This window comes from Pundamilia nyererei, unplaced genomic scaffold (genome assembly GCF_000239375.1).
Source record: "Pundamilia nyererei isolate P.nyererei 1_Seehausen unplaced genomic scaffold, PunNye1.0 scaffold00056, whole genome shotgun sequence".
In the NCBI taxonomy this organism is placed as follows: Eukaryota; Metazoa; Chordata; class Actinopteri; order Cichliformes; family Cichlidae; genus Pundamilia; species Pundamilia nyererei.
In genome coordinates, this window is record NW_005187457.1 from 2,307,674 (window position 1) to 2,328,846 (window position 21,173).

Here is a 21,173-nt window from a genome sequence, read left to right on the forward strand (position 1 = left end):
CGGCGGCCGTTCTGCCAAAAAATGTATCATTTCATGCATCGGTTAAAACACTCGACTCCAGGTACGCGACTCCCAGCTGGAAACACTTCACCAAGTCGAGCTGCCCGAGATTCACAGAATTGACAGAAAATGTTACATTCTTGTGATTTATATCGTTATCGGGACGATAGATGTCTTAATATCGGGATATGAGATTTTGGTCATATCGCACAGCCCTAGTTGAACAGATGTACCTAATAAAATGTTCAGCAAGCGTATGTTTAGCAATCTACGTGTTTTTTTTATTTGAACAAATTCATATAAAAAATGTTACCGGACTTATTTGACATGTTTGTGTTCATTTTAGATCCGGCGGTATAAAGCCAGCACTGCAGTCATGGAAAAAGCTAGCGACGTCTACAACAAGTTAAAACTGCGTTTTGTGGGCAAGGCGGAGGTGGCAGCTAAACCTAAAACTGAGAACAAGGAGCCAGAGAATGATGAGGAGAAAGAGACAGAAAACACAGGTAAAAGCACTCGTTTTGGATTTACTAAAATCTGGATTCTACTTTGTTTTCTACGTTTTCTAGTGCACTTTCTTTGGATTTGTCTGCTCGCTTATTTAAATCTGATTTTGCCGTGAGCAGATTCCACACCTGTGAATGGGGAATCGGAGCAGAAAAAAAATGACACAGAGGGAGAGGAAAAGCCAAAGTCACCCGTACAAGACGAGAACAACGTTGATATGGCTTCAAGTCCAAACAGGTGAGCGTCACACGTAAACCCACCTGTGACAGGATGCGAGCTTGGGTCACATTAGCAAACGAGACACATTTTTGCTATAATCGGATGATGTCACGTATGATGTTTTCAAGCATGCCTGCTCTTCATTAGACAATTAAACATAGGGAGGGGGGTACCATCTTAAATTGCCTGTGATTGGTCACAGGACCACAACCAATGGGAATAATATCCAATCAGAACTATATCTCATACAGGACAAACAGTTTATAAATAAATAAGAATATGTCAGAATAATCAGAGCCTAGAAAGACAAATAAGGGAAGATAAACATGTGTCAGGCAACGTCTAACAATAAAACTCGATACATTTGGTTGGACACACATGAAACCTACTCACTCGTTCACTATGTGTCTGCTATAAAAAATAAATAAAATTGTATGAAAGGTTTTTGAAAAGCACGCTACACAAAGTATTTAAAGACACCTTCGGTAAGAGGTCTTATGGTGACGTCAGGTTATGTGTAAGAAAACTCCTAAAGAGGCGCCTGCATTGTTGGATGCATGATATTTACTAAATAAACATTATTGGGCGTAATCTTGTTTTACGTGTATTGTTACGACTCTGCGATCCTCTTCAGGCGAAGCCCGGACAGCTCGGCCGAACAGCAAACGCACACGTACGAAGAAGAGGACGACTCGATCTCTGCAGAGACGGAACAACCCGCCGCCGAGAGCTGAAAGCATCCCTCACGGACCACTGCAGTGGACCAAGTGCTAAAAGATGGTGGCCTCTGTTTAATGTGACGCAGTGCTGCTGGCCCAACACACACCCAGCATTTCCTACCTTATCTGTTACTTCATTGTTCATGTTTTAGACATTTTTGTACTCTAACCATACCAAACCAGAAAAGGCCCATTTTTAGTCCATTTGTTCATCACATCAGAAACGACATGCTTATTAGTGAGCTAGATAACGGCACCACGCAACACTCGTTGGTTTCCGAGATGTACTTTTTCTTTTCTACGACACTCTGGCCGTCCTGGATCCTCACTCCAAATTCCCGCCAGCTCCTGGCTGCTTTCTTCTTTCTAAAATCTGAACTTTGGTCTTTCATACTGTGTGTATGTCAAATGATTACATTTTTAGCTCTTCTATATAGAGCGGGGTAATATGAGATGAAACTGAATCTGATGAAGAAAATGGGAAGAAATGAGTTATGCTTTTTGTGTGTGTATGTGTGTGTGTAGCTCTTACATCTGTTGGCTTCTTTCTTTTTCTTTTTTTTTATAAAGCCTGCCAAACATCACAAAGGCCTCCTGTGTGTTTGCCATAGTGGGAGGGGTAAAATGCTACTTGTCTTTTATGTTAAGTATTTTTTTTTTTTTTAATTCTCTGGTCTTGATCCAGTCTGAAATGTAAAGAGTCACTTAAAACTGTTTTCTGGTTGAGGTCCACCTACTGTTTTTATAGCCTCGTTTTCAGATAGATACAGTTTTGTCTAAAAATAATAATCTATGTGGAGTTAAACACCTTGTACTCTCCTCTCCCCTAGTGTCTGCTTAATAAATGGAATAACGCACACATTAAAAACAAAAACTGCCCTTAAAAGCTAATGAGATTTCATGTAGCTGCAGCCTCTTTTTTTTGACATGTTTTTTTCTGTCATGTGCATACAGCCGGTGTTTTTAGTGCTATGTAAATTGGTAAAAGTATTTCTATCACTAGACTTGAATAAAAATATCAGCATGGTTTTGGTTCTACTACATTTTTTGGTGTTTTGACAGTCGGGGCTCTTCCATGCAGTCATTATTCTCACATGCTACACTGATTGTGTTCTGATAAGTGGTTAAAATATCAGTGGAGTTGTTTAACTTTTTTAGGATTAAGAGAATAAACCTTCTGGCTCACAACAGACGCTAAGTGGGGAGGACGGGGTGGGTGGGGAGGACGAGCCCTTTAACTCAACTGATTCCCACATGAGAATCTCGCATAATACTCCAAGTCAGCTGACTTTAGACGCCATTTTGTCAGCCATTTCCTACACCGATCCACTGCCAGCGTCTCTGCACAGCACTGGACGGCCCCGTCTGGCCTCAACTTCATCTGCCCGGGCTCGGTAAACAGCAGCGGACCCCGCAGCACATCACGGCACCCGGGTGGATGAGACACGGTGTAGCGCGTCGGTCGGCACCCACTAGATCTCTGCAAGGCGCTCGGCCCCGCAGGACAGAAGCGGTACAAAGTCGCAGACAGTCATGGCTTTGAAGATTGTCAAAGGGAGCATCGATCGGATGTTCGATAAAAATCTCCAGGATTTAGTACGTGGCATCAGGAATCACAAGGAAGATGAGGTAAAACGAGCAAACCGTGACACCGGGGTGTTTTAAGCTTTACGTTCATTAACGTTTTTATAAGTCCAGCACACACACTGTGCCGTTACCGTTATCGCTGACCAGCGGGCTAGCGCTGGGTAAGTTAACGTTAGGTAGGCTGGAAAGCTAGCGTTATCGTCAGCGGCTAACGCCGCTGCCTTGCTGGCTGGGTGGTAAACTGTCCTTTGCTTACTAACATGTTATTGGTTGCGACCTGTTACTGAGTCGGTAGAAACACAACTTCTCGGGTTTTAATAGAAAAATGCTGCCAACGTTACTGACAGCTAGCTAGTCTAGCTAACAGGCAGTTAGAGGAAGCATCTCGCTAGATCATTAAAGTTTACCAGTAGATTACTCACCGAGAGCACACCAGATATGCAGATATTTAGGCTCTTGTCATTTATATTGTGAGCTAAAGGCTTTTTACTGTCAGGCCCGTTTGGTGAGAAGTATATGCAGTCACTTATTTGAGTTGATTTTGCAGCCACTTGGCCTCTGAATGAATGCTGTGATGAGTTTGTGAAGAGAGGCCTAATGTTTCGAGGGTTAGCTTAAAAATTCTAGTTGTAACTATTCTGGATTCGCAGATTAAATCTGAGCCTTTATATAATCTCGAAATGAGTCATCCAACATCTCCCGTGAAACGGCTCCTCATCCCTGCCACAGAGCTGTGGGTGATGACAGGCTCATCAAAGCATCTCGCTTTGAAGGGGCAGTCAGAGGGTGTGTGTGGGGGTTAGCCATCTGTTAACATCTGTCACATCATCCTATCTCTCCTATAAGCTCTGCGTTGGCTGCATCTAAACATATTGATGCTGTGAAATGCTATGTCAGGTAGTAAGGCAGGGTGGGTATGAAGTAGAGCCAGATACTGATATTGGCCCGTCTCAGACAAGATGCTTGGAGTAATTCGGAAATAGTCATCACACAGTTTGTCGAGCAAAATGCTCCAATTCTGTTGTTTACAATACTCTCAGGACTGTCTGCAGCATATTTATGAATGTCAGCCTGTCCAAGTTTCCACCAGTGCATGGGAAGGCTGCCATCCTGGGTCCAGCAGCCAGATCTTTTCTTAACTTTTTAACTAGTTTGTAAAATTCATAAACAAACAATAAGCACATCATATCTCTATTTTATCTATAACTCTAACATACCATATACATTCTGGCCAGAATACAGTATATACATACCATATATACCATATCATATATATTTGTTACACACTATATATGTTTGGGGGTTTTGTTTAACTTCCTTAAAAACTACATTGACTTTGGCTCTGTTATTAGGTGAACTATTCACCTAAAATCTGCCAAATCAAACATGCACAGCGAACCCTTTTGAACAATGGAGCAGTTGAAAGTAGCTTTTACTGTGAAGCACGATCCCTGATTGCTTCAAGCTGTACTGCTGTGTGCGCGCACCTACATCGTTGCTGTAGGGAAGATGCCAAATGTCAAGGTGGCACGTCTGACCTCAAGACTACTTTGAGATTTGATTTCTTCTCAGTATTGTTCAGCTAAAAGCACTAAACCGGCTTTATAGAGGCTTTACTTTTACATTATATTACTTGTATTAAGACACAAATGCTGTCTGTGTCTATATTTGAGTTTTTGGAAATGGAAAAACAAGCATGTGGGTCAGTTTTGTCGTTCCAGGACGTTAGCGTTTGATCTCTTGCTTCGCTGTATAGTCTGAGCTGTTCACCAGTGGAAACCCAACCCGGGCAGCCTAGATAAGGTGGTGGTTACCCAGTCAACAGTGGGCAGTCTGCTAAAATATTAATACGCCTCTGTGTGTACTCTGAAGTGTGTGCCGAATATCCCACAGTTTCTCTGTTTGTTTTACACATGTGTGCAGAGTTTGTGCAAAGTTCCTGCATAGTTCATTCATTCACTGTCTCTCCCACGTCTTTGGAACAGCATCTGTATTGAATTAAGGTGTGAGGATTGGAAGTATGAATTTTACTCGTCTTTGTGATAGTGATCAGATTTTAAAAAAAAAAAAAATAGCACTAGTTAGTTTCATCTAAGCCCAGTCATTCGTTTCTTGGAGCGTGCACACCTTCAAATATATCTCCACCCCAGTATGTGTTACTGGCAGGAAGGTTGTCTGTGTTGGCCTTATGTCAACTATTTCAGTTATTTAAATTGGTTCTGGATGGATAACTGAAGAAGATTGTGATGGAGAAGCACTCTGTATATGCGTATGTCTGTTTGCTGATGGTGTGTTCAGGCCTTCACTCTTGATCGCTACAATTTCTCCAGGAGCGGGAGTAGCAGAGCGTAGTGTCCCCCCCCCCTCTCTAACACCACCTCCTGTCACTGTGCTGTCTCATGACTGCATACACATGACCAGCACACTCTCACACACTACAGAGCTATATGTGTACGTGTTTGTTTAGCAAGGTTGGTCCTTTCTATAATGGTTAAAAAAAAATTGACCTCAGTTTGTTCAGCACCGTTGAATGAAATGTGCTCCCAGTATTTTAGGAGAACTGATGTGATTTAGCAGTCATTATGAGAGTTGAGATTTCATTGTTATTCATTTTCCCAGAAATGGTTTTCTGGGAAAAAACTAATTTATTTAAAGATAAGTGGATAGATGGATGGATGCTTTGATAAACAGATATATAGATGATGGTGCTACTGATGCTAGCATCCTACAACATAATAAATACAATTGAAGATCTCTTTAACTGTGTAATTGTAGTAATAATGATATATAAAAGTGGCTGTTATTATTTCTTAATGTTTTCACGCTGAGTAGGATTTTTTTTAAAATTTAATTTCTTTTAATTGTTGGTCATTATAACTGAGATAATGTTTTCGTGGAAGAGAGAGCTGAGCACACCTCATTGTTCATTAGTATGGGTGGTGGACCGAAAACACATCTAGCAGATTTGAAAACGGATAAATCCACACGGCAAACAGCTCCAGTGTAAGGGTTTAATTTGCTGTGTGATGTCCCAAATTAATGGCAACTCTCTATTCATCACAAGTTTGAGTGTGAGCTTTGTGCACGAGATGAATGTATTTTCAGAACTGTTTATCAAAATATATTTATACCTGGCCCTGTAAATACCTACATACATCAAGCCACATGTGATAATCTTGTAGGTTAGTGGTAGAAAGAAAGAAGCAGTTAAACTTGGGAAAAACACTCATTCAGTTCTTGGTTAGTGTCTTGGAAAGCGACAGCAGAAAGATCAGAATTTTCCAGCCTGCTCGCAGCCTCCCTCTCCGGATATCAGTCCACCTAATCTGATCTGGTGTCTGTTGTTTGCCCTCTCCTTTGTCTGCCCCCAGGCCAAGTACATCTCCACATGCATCGATGAGATCAAACAGGAGCTCAAGCAGGACAACATCGCTGTCAAAGCCAATGCTGTGTGCAAGCTCACCTACGTAAGACCTCTCACCCGCCACGGATTCACCGACTTTGTCTGTCAAATCTACACACACACACACACACACACACACACACACACATGAGCTATTGTATACACCTGTCAACATAAGCCCACCATGTGGCTTCGTTGTGCTGTAGCTTAGTAGCAAGTTATGCTGTTGTACTTTTCTTTACAGCACACCTAAAATTAACAAAGAAAAAACTAAAAAACACAATAAAAAGACGAGCCTCTGTTTATAACAACTACTATATATACCATCAACATGTAGTTGTAGTGCAAGAATACTTGGCATATATTTTAATTCACAAATGAATCCTTCATCTGTCCTAAATCAGCTCCACTAGCATATTGTGACATATTTTGTTGACATGCACACAATGGAAAATTGCGACTTGCTGTGACACTATAGATGAAAACCACACAAAAATCTGTGGTTAGTATCTTTTCTACCCAAACAGAAACAAGCTGAGTCAAATAAAGCCTTATTTCCTCTTATACTTTCATCAGATCAAATGGAAGTGCTACTATTTTGCAAAGTAAAGTAGTGCATTTTTACAAAAACACATTCAAGGCTGAGTGTGTGTTTCTTGTTTTTGTTAAGATTAGTCACTTCACAGCCAAACGTCGAGCAAGTGGCACTTACTGAGAACATTGTCCAATTCCCATTGAAATGAAATTGCTCTGTCTATTTATAGTCAAGGTACACATTTAGATTTAGATGTCTTGTTGTGGTCGGCATTAGTATTCACTTTGAGAGCTTTCAGTCCAAATCAATTATTCTCTCTCTGTACCTCGCCGGAGCAGCTTAGAGCTCCCCCTCTTCCTTTTAGTCACAATCTATGTCTGTCTCCTCTATGTTGCAGCTTCAAATGCTGGGCTATGACGTCAGCTGGGCTGCTTTCAACATCGTTGAAGTCATGAGTTCCTCAAAGTTCACGTACAAGGTAAGTCTGGGATGTCAGGATTGGTCGTGGAAGTGCAGGACAGAGTAATGCAAATGGAAAGGAAGATGCACACCCAGAATGTGATGTAGTCACAGCTGAGTGAGCTGTATAAGTGGATCTCTGTGGTGCTGCAACAGGCTGACGAATGTTTGTAGTAATGTAATATAATAGCAGTATGTTCTTTATGCTTGCTTGCTTTCCTACAGAGGATTGGCTACCTGGCAGCCTCACAGTGCTTTCATGAGAACACAGACGTCATCATGCTGACAACCAATCAAATTCGAAAGGTCAGCGATGCACATGTTTTGTGAACTCTGTAAATATCTCCTTACTGTTAGTTTTCCCTCAGCTAATGTTTTCTTTCTTTTTTGTTTTTCTTCCTATTTTTTTAATCTATTTCTCCCAGGATCTCAGCAGCCCCAACCAGTATGACACAGGTGTTGCCCTCACTGGCCTGTCTTGTTTTGTGACCCCTGACTTAGCTCGGGACCTAGCTAATGACATCATGACATTGGTGAGTAAGTCCAGAGCTGTACCCACATGACGTCTGCTCTTTTTTCTTTTTTTCCTCGTTATCATTTACTTCAGTCAAATAAGCTGTCATTCCAGGGTTGTTGTTTTTTTTTTTTTTAATCTTTAAAAATTTGTCTTTACTGTCTTCTACTGCAGATGTCCCACACTAAACCTTACATCAGAAAAAAAGCTGTGTTGATCATGTATAAGGTGTTTCTCAAGTATCCCGAGTCCCTGCGCCCAGCTTTTCCCAGGCTCAAGGAGAAACTTGAGGACCCAGACCCAGGTATCAGAAAACACAGTATTTATCCAGTCTGCTAGGAACGTTTGTTTCTCATTTCCGCTCATGAAAAAGAGAGATCATTTGCTGGTTTTTCTAGTACATTTGATTTGTGCCCCATGTCCACAAACCTTTTGTTTTCACTGAGCTTTAATAGACACAGCTGGAACTTTTGGGGCCTCTGTGTACATGAACCGAGCGCCACATGATATTTTTTTTGGTTAAAATCATACTCTCAGATTTGGGCGATGACTGTCTTGTTTTTACTAATCACATCGTGAGCCAATCAAGCTTTTCCTAAGTTGATTTGGAAAAAATTACAGAAGGTACAGAAAAATTTGGACAGTGTTATTATTTTTAAGGTGCTGTTTTTAAGTATTTTTTTAAGTGTAGTTGTTAGTAACTGTTGATTGTGTATATAAATGGTGGATTAAGCCACCTTGATGTCACATTTTACCCAAGATTAGCTGTTTGGTGGCTGCTGAAGAAAACACTAGAATTTGACTCACCACCACTGAAGCACATTTTTTTTGGATACTTTAACAAGACAATAAAGCTTCTTTCAGGTTTATGTGTAATTAATTTAACGCAGTTGTGTCAAATACTGGCATATTTATTTCCCTACGGACGGCGTACGAAAAGGGGTTTTCAGGCCAACTTGACTGTGCTTGACATGGATGACGCTCCGTGTTGGTCAAATGCTGATTGGTTGACAAATGGGCCAGAACAGGGAAGGGATCGATGGCAGAGTTCACTGGGAATTGAAAGAGCTTGGAAATTTTTTTTTAAAGATCCAAAGATACAGCATGAAAAGTACAGATTGTGGCTACAGTGGATACTTCTCGTTGTTTGTAACACTTGGTTTCACTTCATCATTTAGTATGTCATAACTTTGCTCAGCGGCTGGCTGACAGAATAAGCAAGAGTCGCCCACATACTGGTTGTAACATGTTGTGCAGTGCCCCCATCCACAGCAGACGCTGTCTCCAAGCAGACAGGCTGTCCATGGACTGCTAGTGGACGACCAAGGTGTTATCACTGCTGAAGCATCATTTTAGCTAAATTCACAAGGGTACACCACAGCAGATGGAGCCTTGGCTTTTTTAGCCCTTCTGTGTTGGTTTTGAGTTCTAGATTATCAGGTTGCTGCTTTTTGGTAAATTTGCCAAAGTTGGCCTGCTCGTCTTATGTTTCCGTACCAGCAATAGCTATTCCGGTGGACTTCACCGCGTCGTTCAGCTACCGCTTCTGTGAGTCTCACATCCTTCCAACAGACTCCAGCTGGGAATGTTAGTCCTTGTATTGTTATCTGCTGCAAACTGGACAGCAGCTGCAAGTAGAGCTTGCACCAGATGAAGAAGTGGTTTTGTGAGTCACTCCACTAAGCTGTCTAAGGCTGCAGAGCAAAGCAAGCGATACAGTCACCAGCTGCAGTCCAAGACACTACAGTTGGACTTGCAGGGGTCGAAAGACTCAGTGGAGAAGCAGCTAATGGTTAGCAACACCAGAACTTTTACAATAAAGTATACTCCAGAAAGCATTACAAATTAAGACTGTCCACAATATAAGACATCAGATCCCCTAACTGAACCCCATAAATGATTCAGCAGCAACGAATATGTGATTAAAGAAGGCTTGGGTATGGTGCCGAGCCAGGACTTCCAAGACTGCAAGACAATACTGCTGACTCTCTTCTGGTTTTAGATGGTTTCATACTTACTACTCTACTCTATTTAATATCTCACTTTTTTATCCAGTTATGACGACAGTACAAATTCCATTCTTTTATTATTACATGCTTTGTTTTGTATGTTGGACTGCAGTCATTGGACTCTTTGCATTACATTTCTTTCTTTAATAACACACTACATAGTTTTTCAATGTTCTTTTAAAGAAATTAAGCTTTTGTAGTTTCAATACTTGTTTCCTGATGTTATATTCTCTCCTTTTAGGCGTCCAGTCAGCAGCAGTAAATGTCATATGTGAGCTGGCCAGGAGAAATCCCAAGAACTACCTGTCATTGGCCCCGCTTTTCTTCAAACTCATGACTTCCTCTACTAACAACTGGGTTCTCATTAAGATCATAAAGCTGGTAAGACTTTACATTTACATTTTAGTAGTTAGTAACTGAATAGATTTAAATATATACTTTTATATATTTAGTGTACCAGCTTCTGAAAGGTGATTGTGGACAAACAAAATCCAGAAATTCTGTGTATTCTGTGTATCTTGTAGTTTGGTGCACTCACACCGTTGGAGCCACGGTTGGGGAAGAAATTGATTGAACCTCTAACAAATCTAATCCACAGGTGAGAGGAAATTCTCTTATTGCATTTCCCGTAGACGGTACAACAGTCTAATCTGATAAACAGCTCAATAATAATTCTAAACTTTCTCACTGGCCTGATGTTTTTCTCTCACAGTACCTCTGCCATGTCTCTGCTGTATGAATGTGTCAACACTGTGATTGCAGGTCAGTACAGCTGTTCTGTGGGTCACATCAAATCTCACTTAGCTTAGTGGCCCCACCCCCATGTTTATTTCATCGTTTCAGTATATTTTTGCATCTGTGTTGAGAAATAAGCTTATACATTGATCTTCAAAAAATACAGTGTAGTGTCTTATCTGTATTTGCTCTTTTCAGTCCTACGTGCTAAAACCACATTTTCTTAGCTTTGCTTGAATGAATAAGTGGAATTTGTACAAGTTAAATTTTAACTTGTATACTGGCGCTTAAACATCCTTGAGATTTAGCAGAGGTCTTTTTCCTCACGTGTTCTGATCTTTATTTGTTTTGGGTTTTTTAAACTTGCTCATAAAAAATCGTTCTCATTCAGATGTAATTGTTTCCTTGTGCTACATTACAGTGTTGATTTCTTTGTCCTCGGGGATGCCTAACCACAGTGCTAGTATCCAGGTAATCTCCTCAGTTCCTCTCTTTCATCAACATATTCACGTGTTTAGTTGCAGATTTTTAACCCTTTCCACTCCAGTTGAATCACAGTGCATGCCGTCTGATCCAACATAGCTTAAGTAGAAACACAGCAGCCATCAGACAGGCCAGAAAGTCTCACAAAGCTCCTGGTGTGGAAAGGTTTTCCGTGGTGATAACAGATCTGTCCCTCTCCCTCTCTGTTTTTTGTCTCTCCCACAGCTCTGTGTGCAGAAACTGCGAATCCTGATAGAAGACTCGGACCAGAACTGTGAGCCCTCTGTCAATGCCTGCAGTGTGTCATTTTCTCATTGTCTGCGTGTTTTTGACTATGGAACAGTCCACCCTTTTAGACGACAATAACATAGACCTCCTGACTCTGGATAACTCGAACATTACTACCTTTTCACTCTCAATTGGGCGTCCTGCTTGGAATACCATTGCACTTAAGTCGCATCCACCCGGTTTCCAACAGAATAGACACAAAAAATTACCCAATTTTAATTTTTTAAAAATATTTTCTTTGCTTCACTCTAGAGGGGCTTAAATTTGTTATACTATAAGTTGTTATTACATTCTCTTTGCACACAGCCATTTGGAGCTTAGATTTCTACATTCAGGTATTCGAGTTGTCTGGATCTTAAAACGTAGATAACTGTGCATGTGTAAAGTAAATTGTAGACTCCTGGTCGTAGGCTACATCCACTCTAAAATGTTTCCCATATCAGTCCTAAATCACTGTAATAGTGAGTACTCAAAGGCATAAAGTCATGTTTTTTTAAAAGGAAAACTTATTAGTGTGGACATGGCCTTAATAGAGTAGACTGTGAACCTGTGGTTCAATGTTTTATCCTTTCATTGATCACTGCTGTGCCCCTGTTTCGTTTCACAGTTATACTTGGGTATAAAACTTTCCAAAACATCAGTGAGTAAAGCCGTAAATATGTAGCGATTCCCTTGTGACGATGCTTAACTGGTAAAGTATTTAATCTCAGGGCCCACTTAAAAGCCCTGAGTAAATTCATGTAGAACACTTGTTGAATTAGGACTAAGTAAAAGTCAGGTCACATACTTTTTGGTGATGATGCCATTAGATGGAGTGCAGGTAACTAAGGGTTCAGTCACATTTAGGCATGCATCATTATTGGGTTGTTATTGCCAACCAGTCAGGGTTGGCAGCATTAATAATAGTAATAATAATAATAATAATAATAATAATGATGATGATGATGATGATAATAATGATGATAATAGTTATTAATATTAATTATGAATGTTATTGATAAATACTTGGTGAGCTTAAATGAGTCTTCAAAAATGCAATGCCAGCTGAAAATGGAGAATTTTCACCTTCAAAGTAAAAGTTGTGCTTTACCATCTTCTTCTGCCTCTTCCATGCAAAATAAGGGCGACCATGGCAACATGCTAGCAACCAAAACGGTCACAATTAAAACCATAGGTTAAAAAGAAATATGTTTCAAAAATCTTTGTAGTCTTTTCCTGTTCAGCACATCACTGAACTTCCACAAGTCCACATCAGTGGTCACTTCTCTAATCTAAGCACTGCAGTGATCAGCTTCACTGATCCAAGGTCAGTATAACACCCTTTTATTGATCACAGAACCTGAGAGTGGGGGGAATGAGCTGCAGGGGTATGAGAAAGGATAAAGCAAAACAAGACTGTGTCCCGTGTGCGTGTTTGTATGTCCTTTCCATCTTTTTGTGTGTTTTGTGTTTATTTCCTGTTTTAATTTATTTTTGTTTTTGCTGTGCGATTTATATTTTTTATAGATTAGCGAAGTGAAGATGAGCATAGAAAGAGTTCATAGTGTATTAAAGTTATTACATACATATGATTATTACTGCAGTCACAGTAATGTAAAGCTAATCAGGTTTAAGAGTGATGGCATATAGCAAGGTGAACAAAATATACTTGGTAACGTGTGGAGATTTCAAGGGTTGTTGTGTGTCCTTTTTTAACTACACTAAGGTAGCGTGTTTTTGCGTATTTCTGTAGTGAAGTATTTGGGCCTGCTGGCGATGTCAAAGATCCTGAAGACCCACCCCAAATCAGTGCAGTCTCATAAAGACCTCATTCTCCAGTGTCTGGATGACAAGGATGAGTCCATCCGTCTGAGAGCTCTGGACTTGCTCTATGGCATGGTATGCAGCCAAACTTTTGACTTTTGTTTTATTCAGTGTTCACGAAAACTAATGTTGAATAGTTTTAGATCCAGATTATGCTTGTTTCAGTCTATTCTAAAGAATACGGTGCAATGCAATACAAAAAACAGAACTTTCGCTGCAACTACTTTGCTGTAGCTCGGTATAATAAAACGGCTTTGCTAGCACTCACACACTAAAGTGTCAAGTACAATAGATACTGTAAACTGTTACTGCCAACTATAAAACTCTGCAAATGGTGCTGTTTGATCTAGTAAAGTAATAATTCTCTGTGGTCACTTGTGGGTTCTGCTCTTTGCAGGTGTCCAAGAAGAACTTGATGGAGATCGTAAAGAAGCTGATGATACATGTAGACAAAGCCGAAGGAACCACCTACAGAGATGAACTGCTCACAAAAATCATTGACATCTGCAGTCAGAGCAACTACCAGTATATCACCAACTTTGAATGGTTAGTTTACCAGCAGCACTGTCCTGTGCTTCACTCTGAGGTGTGTCAGTTTGCTTTACATTTGCTGTTTGTTGTAGTTATATACACGCCCTCTCCATGTCTGCCCAACAGGTACATTAGTATCCTAGTAGAACTGACCCGACTAGAGGGCACACGGCACGGCCACCTCATTGCCTCTCAGATGCTGGATGTGGCCATACGAGTCAAAGCCATCCGGGTCTTTGCTGTTGCCCAGATGGCCACCCTGCTGGACAACGCCCACCTGCTGACAGGCAACATGCAGAGAAACGGCATCTGTGAAGTGTTGTATGCTGCAGCCTGGATCTGTGGGGAATTCTCAGAGTAAGTCATTAGAAGTAGTCAGTATAGTTGGTATATTTAAACTCTCTGCCTGACGCTAAAGGTTTGGCAAACAGAAGAGACAGAGCAAATACTGTTTTACTCTGTAAGAGCAGATGAGTCAGGACAGAGTTAATGCAGTCATATAATATGTAGTGTGTTGTGTGTATTTATTTTGCACAGTCACAAATGTGTGTAACCCAAACACTGTACTGCTGTATCTGTTTGGGAACCTTCCTGAGGGTTGAGAGTACCAAACCTGAAATAACAGAAATCTTCCCCTCGTTTTAGACACCTGGAGAATCCCGTGCAGACTTTGGAGGCCATGCTGCGTCCTAAGGTCGCGACCCTACCCGGTCACATCCAGGCTGTATATGTGCAGAATGCAGCCAAGCTGTTTGCCACCATCCTGAAGAACCAAGAGGGGAACACAGACAGCACAGCTGCACAGGAAACCAGCCAGATGATGATAGACAGGCTACCACTGTTTGTCCAGAGCGCTAACCTCGAGGTGCAGGAGAGGGTAAGATAAATGAAGACTGAAAGAGCCAGAGTCCTTACAGAGCCTGACCTTTAATGCTTCACAGATTACAAGGTTACTTACTGCATACAAATGGGATAAATACCTGCAATCTACAGTTCCTCTCCTTTTTCCTCAGGCGTCCTGCATCCTGCAGCTAGTTAAGTACATCCAGAAACTGCAGCAGAAGGATGTAGAAGTAGCAGAAGAAGTCAGCGCATTGTTTGCTGGAGAACTCAATCCTGTAGCTCCAAAGGCACAGAAGAAAGTGCCTGTTCCCGAAGGGTACGTTGGCTCAGCACATGAGATAAACAAAACAAAACTGCAATATCACATATTTTTACAGTTTATAATCTTTTTGCTTAAAATGCAGTGTTTTTGTTTCTCACCTTTGAGGTGTAGCAGCAAGAGTAACTAAAACGTTTCGGCATTTATGCTGCATGTGTCTGCTTTTGAGTTTTTCATAATGGAATACAACAACCATGTTTGTGTGTGTAGGCTGGACCTGGATGCTTGGATCAATGAGCCTCCTTCTGAAAGCGAGTCTGAGGATGAGCAACCCAAGGCTATTTTTACCAAGGAAGAGCCCAAACACTCACGCCCCCGTCACACAGAGGTGGACGAGAAAGAGCTGGCAAGGGTGCGTAGGTTGGTCTTTGTATCATTGATAAACCGCAAAGAGCAGTTATGATCCAGGAGTCCATGTCCAAATTAGTTTTTTGTTTTAGCTTGTAACATTTGAGGTGTTTGACCTTTTTGTGTTGTTACTGAAATGTTTATAATGTCAGCTGAAAAAATTGCCACCATGAGTAAGAAATAGTTTCAAAGCAACTTCTCAATTTTAACTGATGGAACATAGAACAAAAACAGTACACAACTCTGACTTTTTTGTTGTTGTTTTAACGGACAGGATTAGTAAAAGTCTCATCATTTTCATACCGTTTTCTTTTACAAAGTGCTGCTGACTAATAGAAAGAGTAGAGTATGGTTTAAAGTGATCATGGAGGAAAAGAGGAACAGAGATGTTGGCCCTGCAGTCACTACATGTTAATGCCACCTCAGCAGATGGGTTTCCCTTAAAAAAGCCTTAAAGCCAGTTGGACTTGTGCTTTCTTTATCAGGGGAAATTGACATTTGGTTTTCCATCTTCCCCTCTGAAATAACTTTTCGTATCTGAATTAATTTTGTTCTGAGTGTTGCTCTGTGGCTCTTCTGCCACCTAAGACAGAGGTTTGAGGTTGGGGAGGAAACTGTCTGCAGATTGGACGAATCCGGTCCTGTAAGCACTAATTCCAACAGTAGGAAATCCCACCGTTTGCACTTCTTCTGATCTGCAGCAGTCATAGACGCGCATCAAGACTTTGAAGCAGAATTGTAAGGTTTGATCTTAGTTTTAGAAAGTGACAGACCGACGATGCTGCCAGCACTGTTTCTAGTCTGGGATATGAATTATTTATTGTTTCGGTACATTACTTTAAATGTTGTTATATGCCAAAGCCTTCAGGTTTTTTCATCATTGATTTTTTAATTTTTTTAATGAACGGTAACATGTGTGATAAAATGGTCTGTGACTGTTTATTAAAGTTCCCATTGACTCAGAATCAATATTAACCTCCTCAGACTCACAGTTAGTAAATCTGGCTTCCCCCTTGGATCCCAGCTCATGCTATAAGTGACGTAGGCTGTTCATGAATTCATATTATATTTCTTGTTTCCACTACAAGAGGAGAGAAGCCAGAAAGCAGGAGCAAGCCAACAACCCATTCTACATCAAGGCCTCTCCGTCTTCTCAGAAGGTATGCTCACCGTCTTCAGTAATTACTTTGTGTTGGTAGTCATTTTCACTGCACAGGGTATTTAGTAAAAGTAGTTACGCTCATGTATGGCAAAACCCTTTTTGAGATGAATTCTTTTATGTGTAGGTGTACCAGGAAGCTCCAGGAGTGGAACACATCCCAGTCGTGCAGATTGATCTCAGCGTGCCTCTCAAAGTCCCAGGTGGGACACGCAATCCTTATATTACTATAAAAACTAAAAAAAGGAACCCCAATATAACTATCATAACTTCACCTGAATCTAAGTGCAGCCTTACTTGCAAACATACTGTTGTGTCACAATTTTTCTATTCGTATACTGAAAATTATCAACGTTACCCTTAGCTACAACTCCCTCCCACCCCACAGGTCTGCCTATGTCTGACCAATACGTTAAACTAGAGGAGGAGCGTCGGCAGAAAGAGAGAGCAGAGAAAAAGAAGAAGGAGAAGAAGAAGAGGAAAGAAAAACGCAGTGGGCGAGGGAAGAAACACGACTCAGGCCCAGAGAGCGAGGAGGACATCACACCTGCACATGTGGTCGACATTGTTACAGAGGAGATGCCAGAGGTAGGCACGTGGTGACATCAATACTAAATTTAAAACATTCTGTAAGTTGTTGTTGAAACCTTCTTTTTCCACCTGGTCCTTCTTTCTATGTAGTGTTGAAAGTTTTATTACTTTATTATTTAATTTAGTTAATGTTAAATATTTTACACTGACGTGTTCAAGGAAAATCATTTTCACTCAGTTTTTTATAAATATATTTTTACTGTATCATCACAAAGATCACTGGAAGTCAGTAGCTCAGCTAATCTCTTGTGTTTTGTCCTACAGAATGCCTTACCCAGCGATGACGATGACAAAGACCCCAATGACCCTCACAAAGCCCTGGACATCGACCTGGACAAGTGAGTTTTATTTTACATGTGTTCGACCTTCATCACTTTAACTGCTGATTTTGAAAATGCTGAAGTCATCATTTTTATATCTGAACTAGTCTGCCAGGCATTGAAATTTAAGATTTTCCACCCAAAGTTGTTGTTTGTGTTGTGTACCTTGTTTTAAAGCTGGAGGATTTCCTGTTTGAAATCCAGTTATGTCAGAAAATAACTGAATAGTGAGTTCAACAGAGAGCTGTTTGAAAGGAATCTATCAAAGTCAAACTGAAAAGCAGACTTTAGGTTAAATTCAAGTGGTTGAACAAAGATATTGTATCAACAACCAGATGTACCTTATTTACAGTCCTGTGTCATTGGGGCTGTTTTGTGGACCGATTTAGGCTGTTTTTTGAATTAAGCATGTAAAAGGTTTGCAGTCGATTCCAAGTGTAGCGTTTGCATTTGGAAGCAGTTTATTCAAATTCAAATGCAAAAGCCGTTCTCAAAGGGGATCTTATTTCAAATGAATCGAGCCAAACCTAGCGTGCACAAATAAAACAAATTTACTAGAGAGAGTGTGGGAACATAAGAAGTGGCCAAATCAGCATTTTGGAACATTCAGAAAAAAATGAAGCACCTGTGAACATGAAAAGGCCCAGGCCATGATGTAAGTCAGCAGTGGTGCATGATCGCAGGATGCTTTTCATGGTAAAGAAAAAACACATCACAGCATCTAGGCAAGACACTAATCTCCACAATGTAGACACATGATTAGCCAAAAACGCCTTTAAAAAATAATAAGCCATGAACTTTGATTCCCTGCAATTATGTCAAGTTGTCCAATTATATTTGAGTTGATGAAAATGGAGGACTTTGTATAAAAATGACCACTGTGGTCAATGCTAATATTTTTCTTAAATCCTCCAAATTTAACCTAAAAGTTGCATTTTAATCCTTTCGTTTCAAACCTGTTGTTTTGGTGTACTGAGGCAGAGAGATAAAAACTGTTGCTCTCCAAACATTTCATGAAAGTGTAGTTTTAGCATTTATTCCTGAAGCTTTCCAGTCAGTGTGACCGGCCCTCTCCCTCCTCGCACTCCTCCTCATGGCGTTCTGCTTTCTGCTTCCTCTTTTCTGTGCCTACACACACCCATTACTGCCTCTTTGTGTGGGCAGCTTATTGGAAACAACTGCGCGCAGGTGAGTAGCACCCCAGCCATAGGGCCTGACCTCTGACTGTGCACAGGTCACCTTTGTCTTTCTCTCTGTCTTGCTTTCCAAGTAGCTGTCCTGCTCTTTTCAACTAATATAGCTGTCTGTTCCTTACCTATCTGAAGCTTGTAATGTCCACTTTCTCTTTTTGCTCTTCTTCCCTTCGATCTGTTCTTTAGTTGTAGCATTTGACCTAGTGATGCATAACGATATTGTAGTATCCCACCTCTCTTAAAACTGCTTCTTCTTCTTTTTTATTTTTTTTAATGTTCTTGAAAATATCAGCATCTCTATTTCTGAACAAGCAGTTCTGATTTATCTGTCCTTAAAGAAAAGGAAACAAAATGATTTCCTAGAAAGAAACAAAATAAGAACTGGCTGCTGATGTTCTCAGGACTTAATCTTTCACCCTTTAAATTCCCAGAATAGTTTCCTAAAAGCATGTTGGCTCTTCTTTTTCTTGTACTGGGCAATCGGCATCAACATGCTTTTAGAAACCTATCCCAGCGGTTCGACGCAATAGTGTAATTCTTTTCTCTTAGATCTGCTCAGCTGAGTTTAGTAGACTTGGCATGCCCCCAGACTGTCTCCAGCTGTTTTTAAGTGGATACGCTTTGCCTGCCCTAAGTGGAAAAAGATGTGGCCTTAAGCCAAGGATAGAATGTGGATCGTTTGAATAATGTGTTGATGAGATCATGCAGGACAAGCTGTAAACAGTTTTGGTCTTATAAATTAATGTTTACTTACAAAAACACATGTGGAAGTCTTTCTTTTGGATTGTAATTCTAAAAGAAAAATGACACCACAAAAGCAAGGTTACTTAATTCTAGGAATTTAAAGCTGAAAGAATAAAACCAAAAAAAGAAAATTTACTTAAATTGGAGACTGATGACACAGCATGGTTTTATATAATATCTATATTAGATTTTATATTATATATAAAGATTTTCCAACAGGGGGCTATAGTGCACGCTACTAACTCCTAATTTCCGGCTTTTAAGACATAAGTTTACCAGCTCTTATCACTTCAGTATGGAGGACGTTATTAGGATCGATCGACCGTGTGGAGCTCTGCTAGAGGAATGTCTTGTGCTTTGAATGAGACCTGGCTGCTTCACAGTGCAGAACATGTGCTTGAGAATGGTGGATTGCTGCACCCTACATGCCTTGTTCACCTTTAACAATTAATACTCAAGGAATGCATCTTTCAGATGATGTAGCCCAGGAGGATCAAAATCGCCTCCCAAGTCCTTATCTGTGCAGAGTTAAAATATGTATCCGTATGTTTTGCTTGTGCAGGCCGCTTGCAGACAGCGAGAAGCTACCAGTCAGGTCACATCGTGCAGCGGGGGCTCCAAAAAGCTCGGCTGAGGATGGAGAGGCAGAAAATGCCACGCCACAGGAACCCAAGAAGAAGAGCAGCAAAGAAAAGAGGGACAAAAAGAAAGATAAAGAGAGGGATAGGAAGGTGAGGTTAAGATGCTGGAAACATTTCCCACCTTCTGGTCATAAATCAGATTCACGGAGCACTCAGAGCGAGGGGAGAACAGTAGTGCGCTGTCAGCTGCGCCGTCACAATTTGATGACTCAGTGTTTGCATTTCTTAACCTGACTGACACCGACTGGAATATATTCTCCTGTTTTCACAGAGGAGCAAAGAAGAGAAGAAGAAGAAAAAACACAAACATGAAGAAAAGGAGGAGGATCTTCTCGGAGGTCAAGCAGAAGAGCCCGTGGTCCAATCGGAAGAAACGAAGGAGGTGGAAGCACAGCCCACTTCAACTAGTGCTGAGGTACGCCTTTATAATATGTTGGACCGAGGATGTGTCCTACGCGGCGCTGCAGTTTGTATCTAACATCCAAACACTGGTTTTAATTACCAGATCTATAAAATTATAATTAAAATGGCTTAAAGGATACCTTAAGGCAGTGGTTCCCAAACTTTTTTGCTAGGTCCCCCTTTGTTTTACAAGAAAAATGTTTTTTTTTGTTTTGTTTTTCCTTTTCGTACCGCGCCCCCCTGCAATGGCTCTGCGCCCCTCCTAGGGGGCGGGCCCCACACTTTGGGAAGGTCTGCCTTAAGGAGTGCTCTACAAATTCTGTCAAATGGTTAAATGCAAGCAGACACGTTTTATCATGTTCATTAACTCGGCGCTTCCATTGCTTTTTCCCAGCCTGTCTTTCAATCGGCTATAGCGATCAAGTATCAGTTTCCTCGTAGCCGACTGTGCAGTCTCTTGCCAAATACTTGATTTATTCATGAAACAGGACAGTGTATTCTCTGTATCCATTTTCATGAATAGTAGTAAGACACAGAACCTGTTTGGCCCTCACCCCTCTCACCTCCTCGCGCTCCTCTCCCTCCCTTCCTCTTTTAGGTTTCGGACCTGGATTTCTGGCTCTCAAATGCTCCAGTGCCCTCTAACACCCAGGTTGAGTCACGCCCCTCTTTCTCTCTCTCTCGCTCTCTTTCTGTCTCTCTCACCCTGTCCTGCCCACATCTGCTCAGTTTCATGACACGGTTTTCAATCAACCTGCCTCAGACATTGGTGTAACCATACATTCTGTCTCTGCTGCCCTTCAGTTGTTCCCTTTTTTTTT

The 21,173-nt window shown here is 41.0% G+C and overlaps 2 protein-coding genes across 2 annotated transcripts in view; both read left to right on the top strand.

The window, feature by feature from the left end:
• The window catches only part of hdgfl2 (HDGF like 2), a 9,769-nt gene extending 7,297 nt beyond the window's left edge, over positions 1 to 2,472 (top strand). The window contains exons 14-16 of the mRNA XM_013911101.1: positions 347 to 506; positions 627 to 744; positions 1,361 to 2,472. Coding sequence (XP_013766555.1) covers positions 347 to 506; positions 627 to 744; positions 1,361 to 1,460 — 378 coding nt within the window. The 3' untranslated portion in view covers positions 1,461 to 2,472. The remainder of the gene's footprint in view (positions 1 to 346; positions 507 to 626; positions 745 to 1,360) is intronic.
• Positions 2,473 to 2,713: 241 nt separating this feature from the next.
• The window catches only part of ap3d1 (adaptor related protein complex 3 subunit delta 1), a 26,633-nt gene continuing 8,173 nt past the window's right edge, over positions 2,714 to 21,173 (top strand). The window contains exons 1-24 of the mRNA XM_013911119.1: positions 2,714 to 3,074; positions 6,404 to 6,499; positions 7,368 to 7,448; positions 7,655 to 7,735; positions 7,855 to 7,962; positions 8,118 to 8,247; positions 10,194 to 10,333; positions 10,477 to 10,550; positions 10,665 to 10,714; positions 11,109 to 11,158; positions 11,396 to 11,444; positions 13,191 to 13,336; positions 13,659 to 13,807; positions 13,919 to 14,149; positions 14,438 to 14,669; positions 14,806 to 14,951; positions 15,165 to 15,306; positions 16,391 to 16,462; positions 16,589 to 16,664; positions 16,850 to 17,049; positions 17,317 to 17,390; positions 19,872 to 20,040; positions 20,222 to 20,365; positions 20,951 to 21,004. Of these exons, the coding sequence (XP_013766573.1) occupies positions 2,979 to 3,074; positions 6,404 to 6,499; positions 7,368 to 7,448; positions 7,655 to 7,735; positions 7,855 to 7,962; positions 8,118 to 8,247; positions 10,194 to 10,333; positions 10,477 to 10,550; positions 10,665 to 10,714; positions 11,109 to 11,158; positions 11,396 to 11,444; positions 13,191 to 13,336; positions 13,659 to 13,807; positions 13,919 to 14,149; positions 14,438 to 14,669; positions 14,806 to 14,951; positions 15,165 to 15,306; positions 16,391 to 16,462; positions 16,589 to 16,664; positions 16,850 to 17,049; positions 17,317 to 17,390; positions 19,872 to 20,040; positions 20,222 to 20,365; positions 20,951 to 21,004 (2,790 nt within the window). The 5' untranslated portion in view covers positions 2,714 to 2,978. The remainder of the gene's footprint in view (positions 3,075 to 6,403; positions 6,500 to 7,367; positions 7,449 to 7,654; positions 7,736 to 7,854; positions 7,963 to 8,117; positions 8,248 to 10,193; positions 10,334 to 10,476; positions 10,551 to 10,664; positions 10,715 to 11,108; positions 11,159 to 11,395; positions 11,445 to 13,190; positions 13,337 to 13,658; positions 13,808 to 13,918; positions 14,150 to 14,437; positions 14,670 to 14,805; positions 14,952 to 15,164; positions 15,307 to 16,390; positions 16,463 to 16,588; positions 16,665 to 16,849; positions 17,050 to 17,316; positions 17,391 to 19,871; positions 20,041 to 20,221; positions 20,366 to 20,950; positions 21,005 to 21,173) is intronic.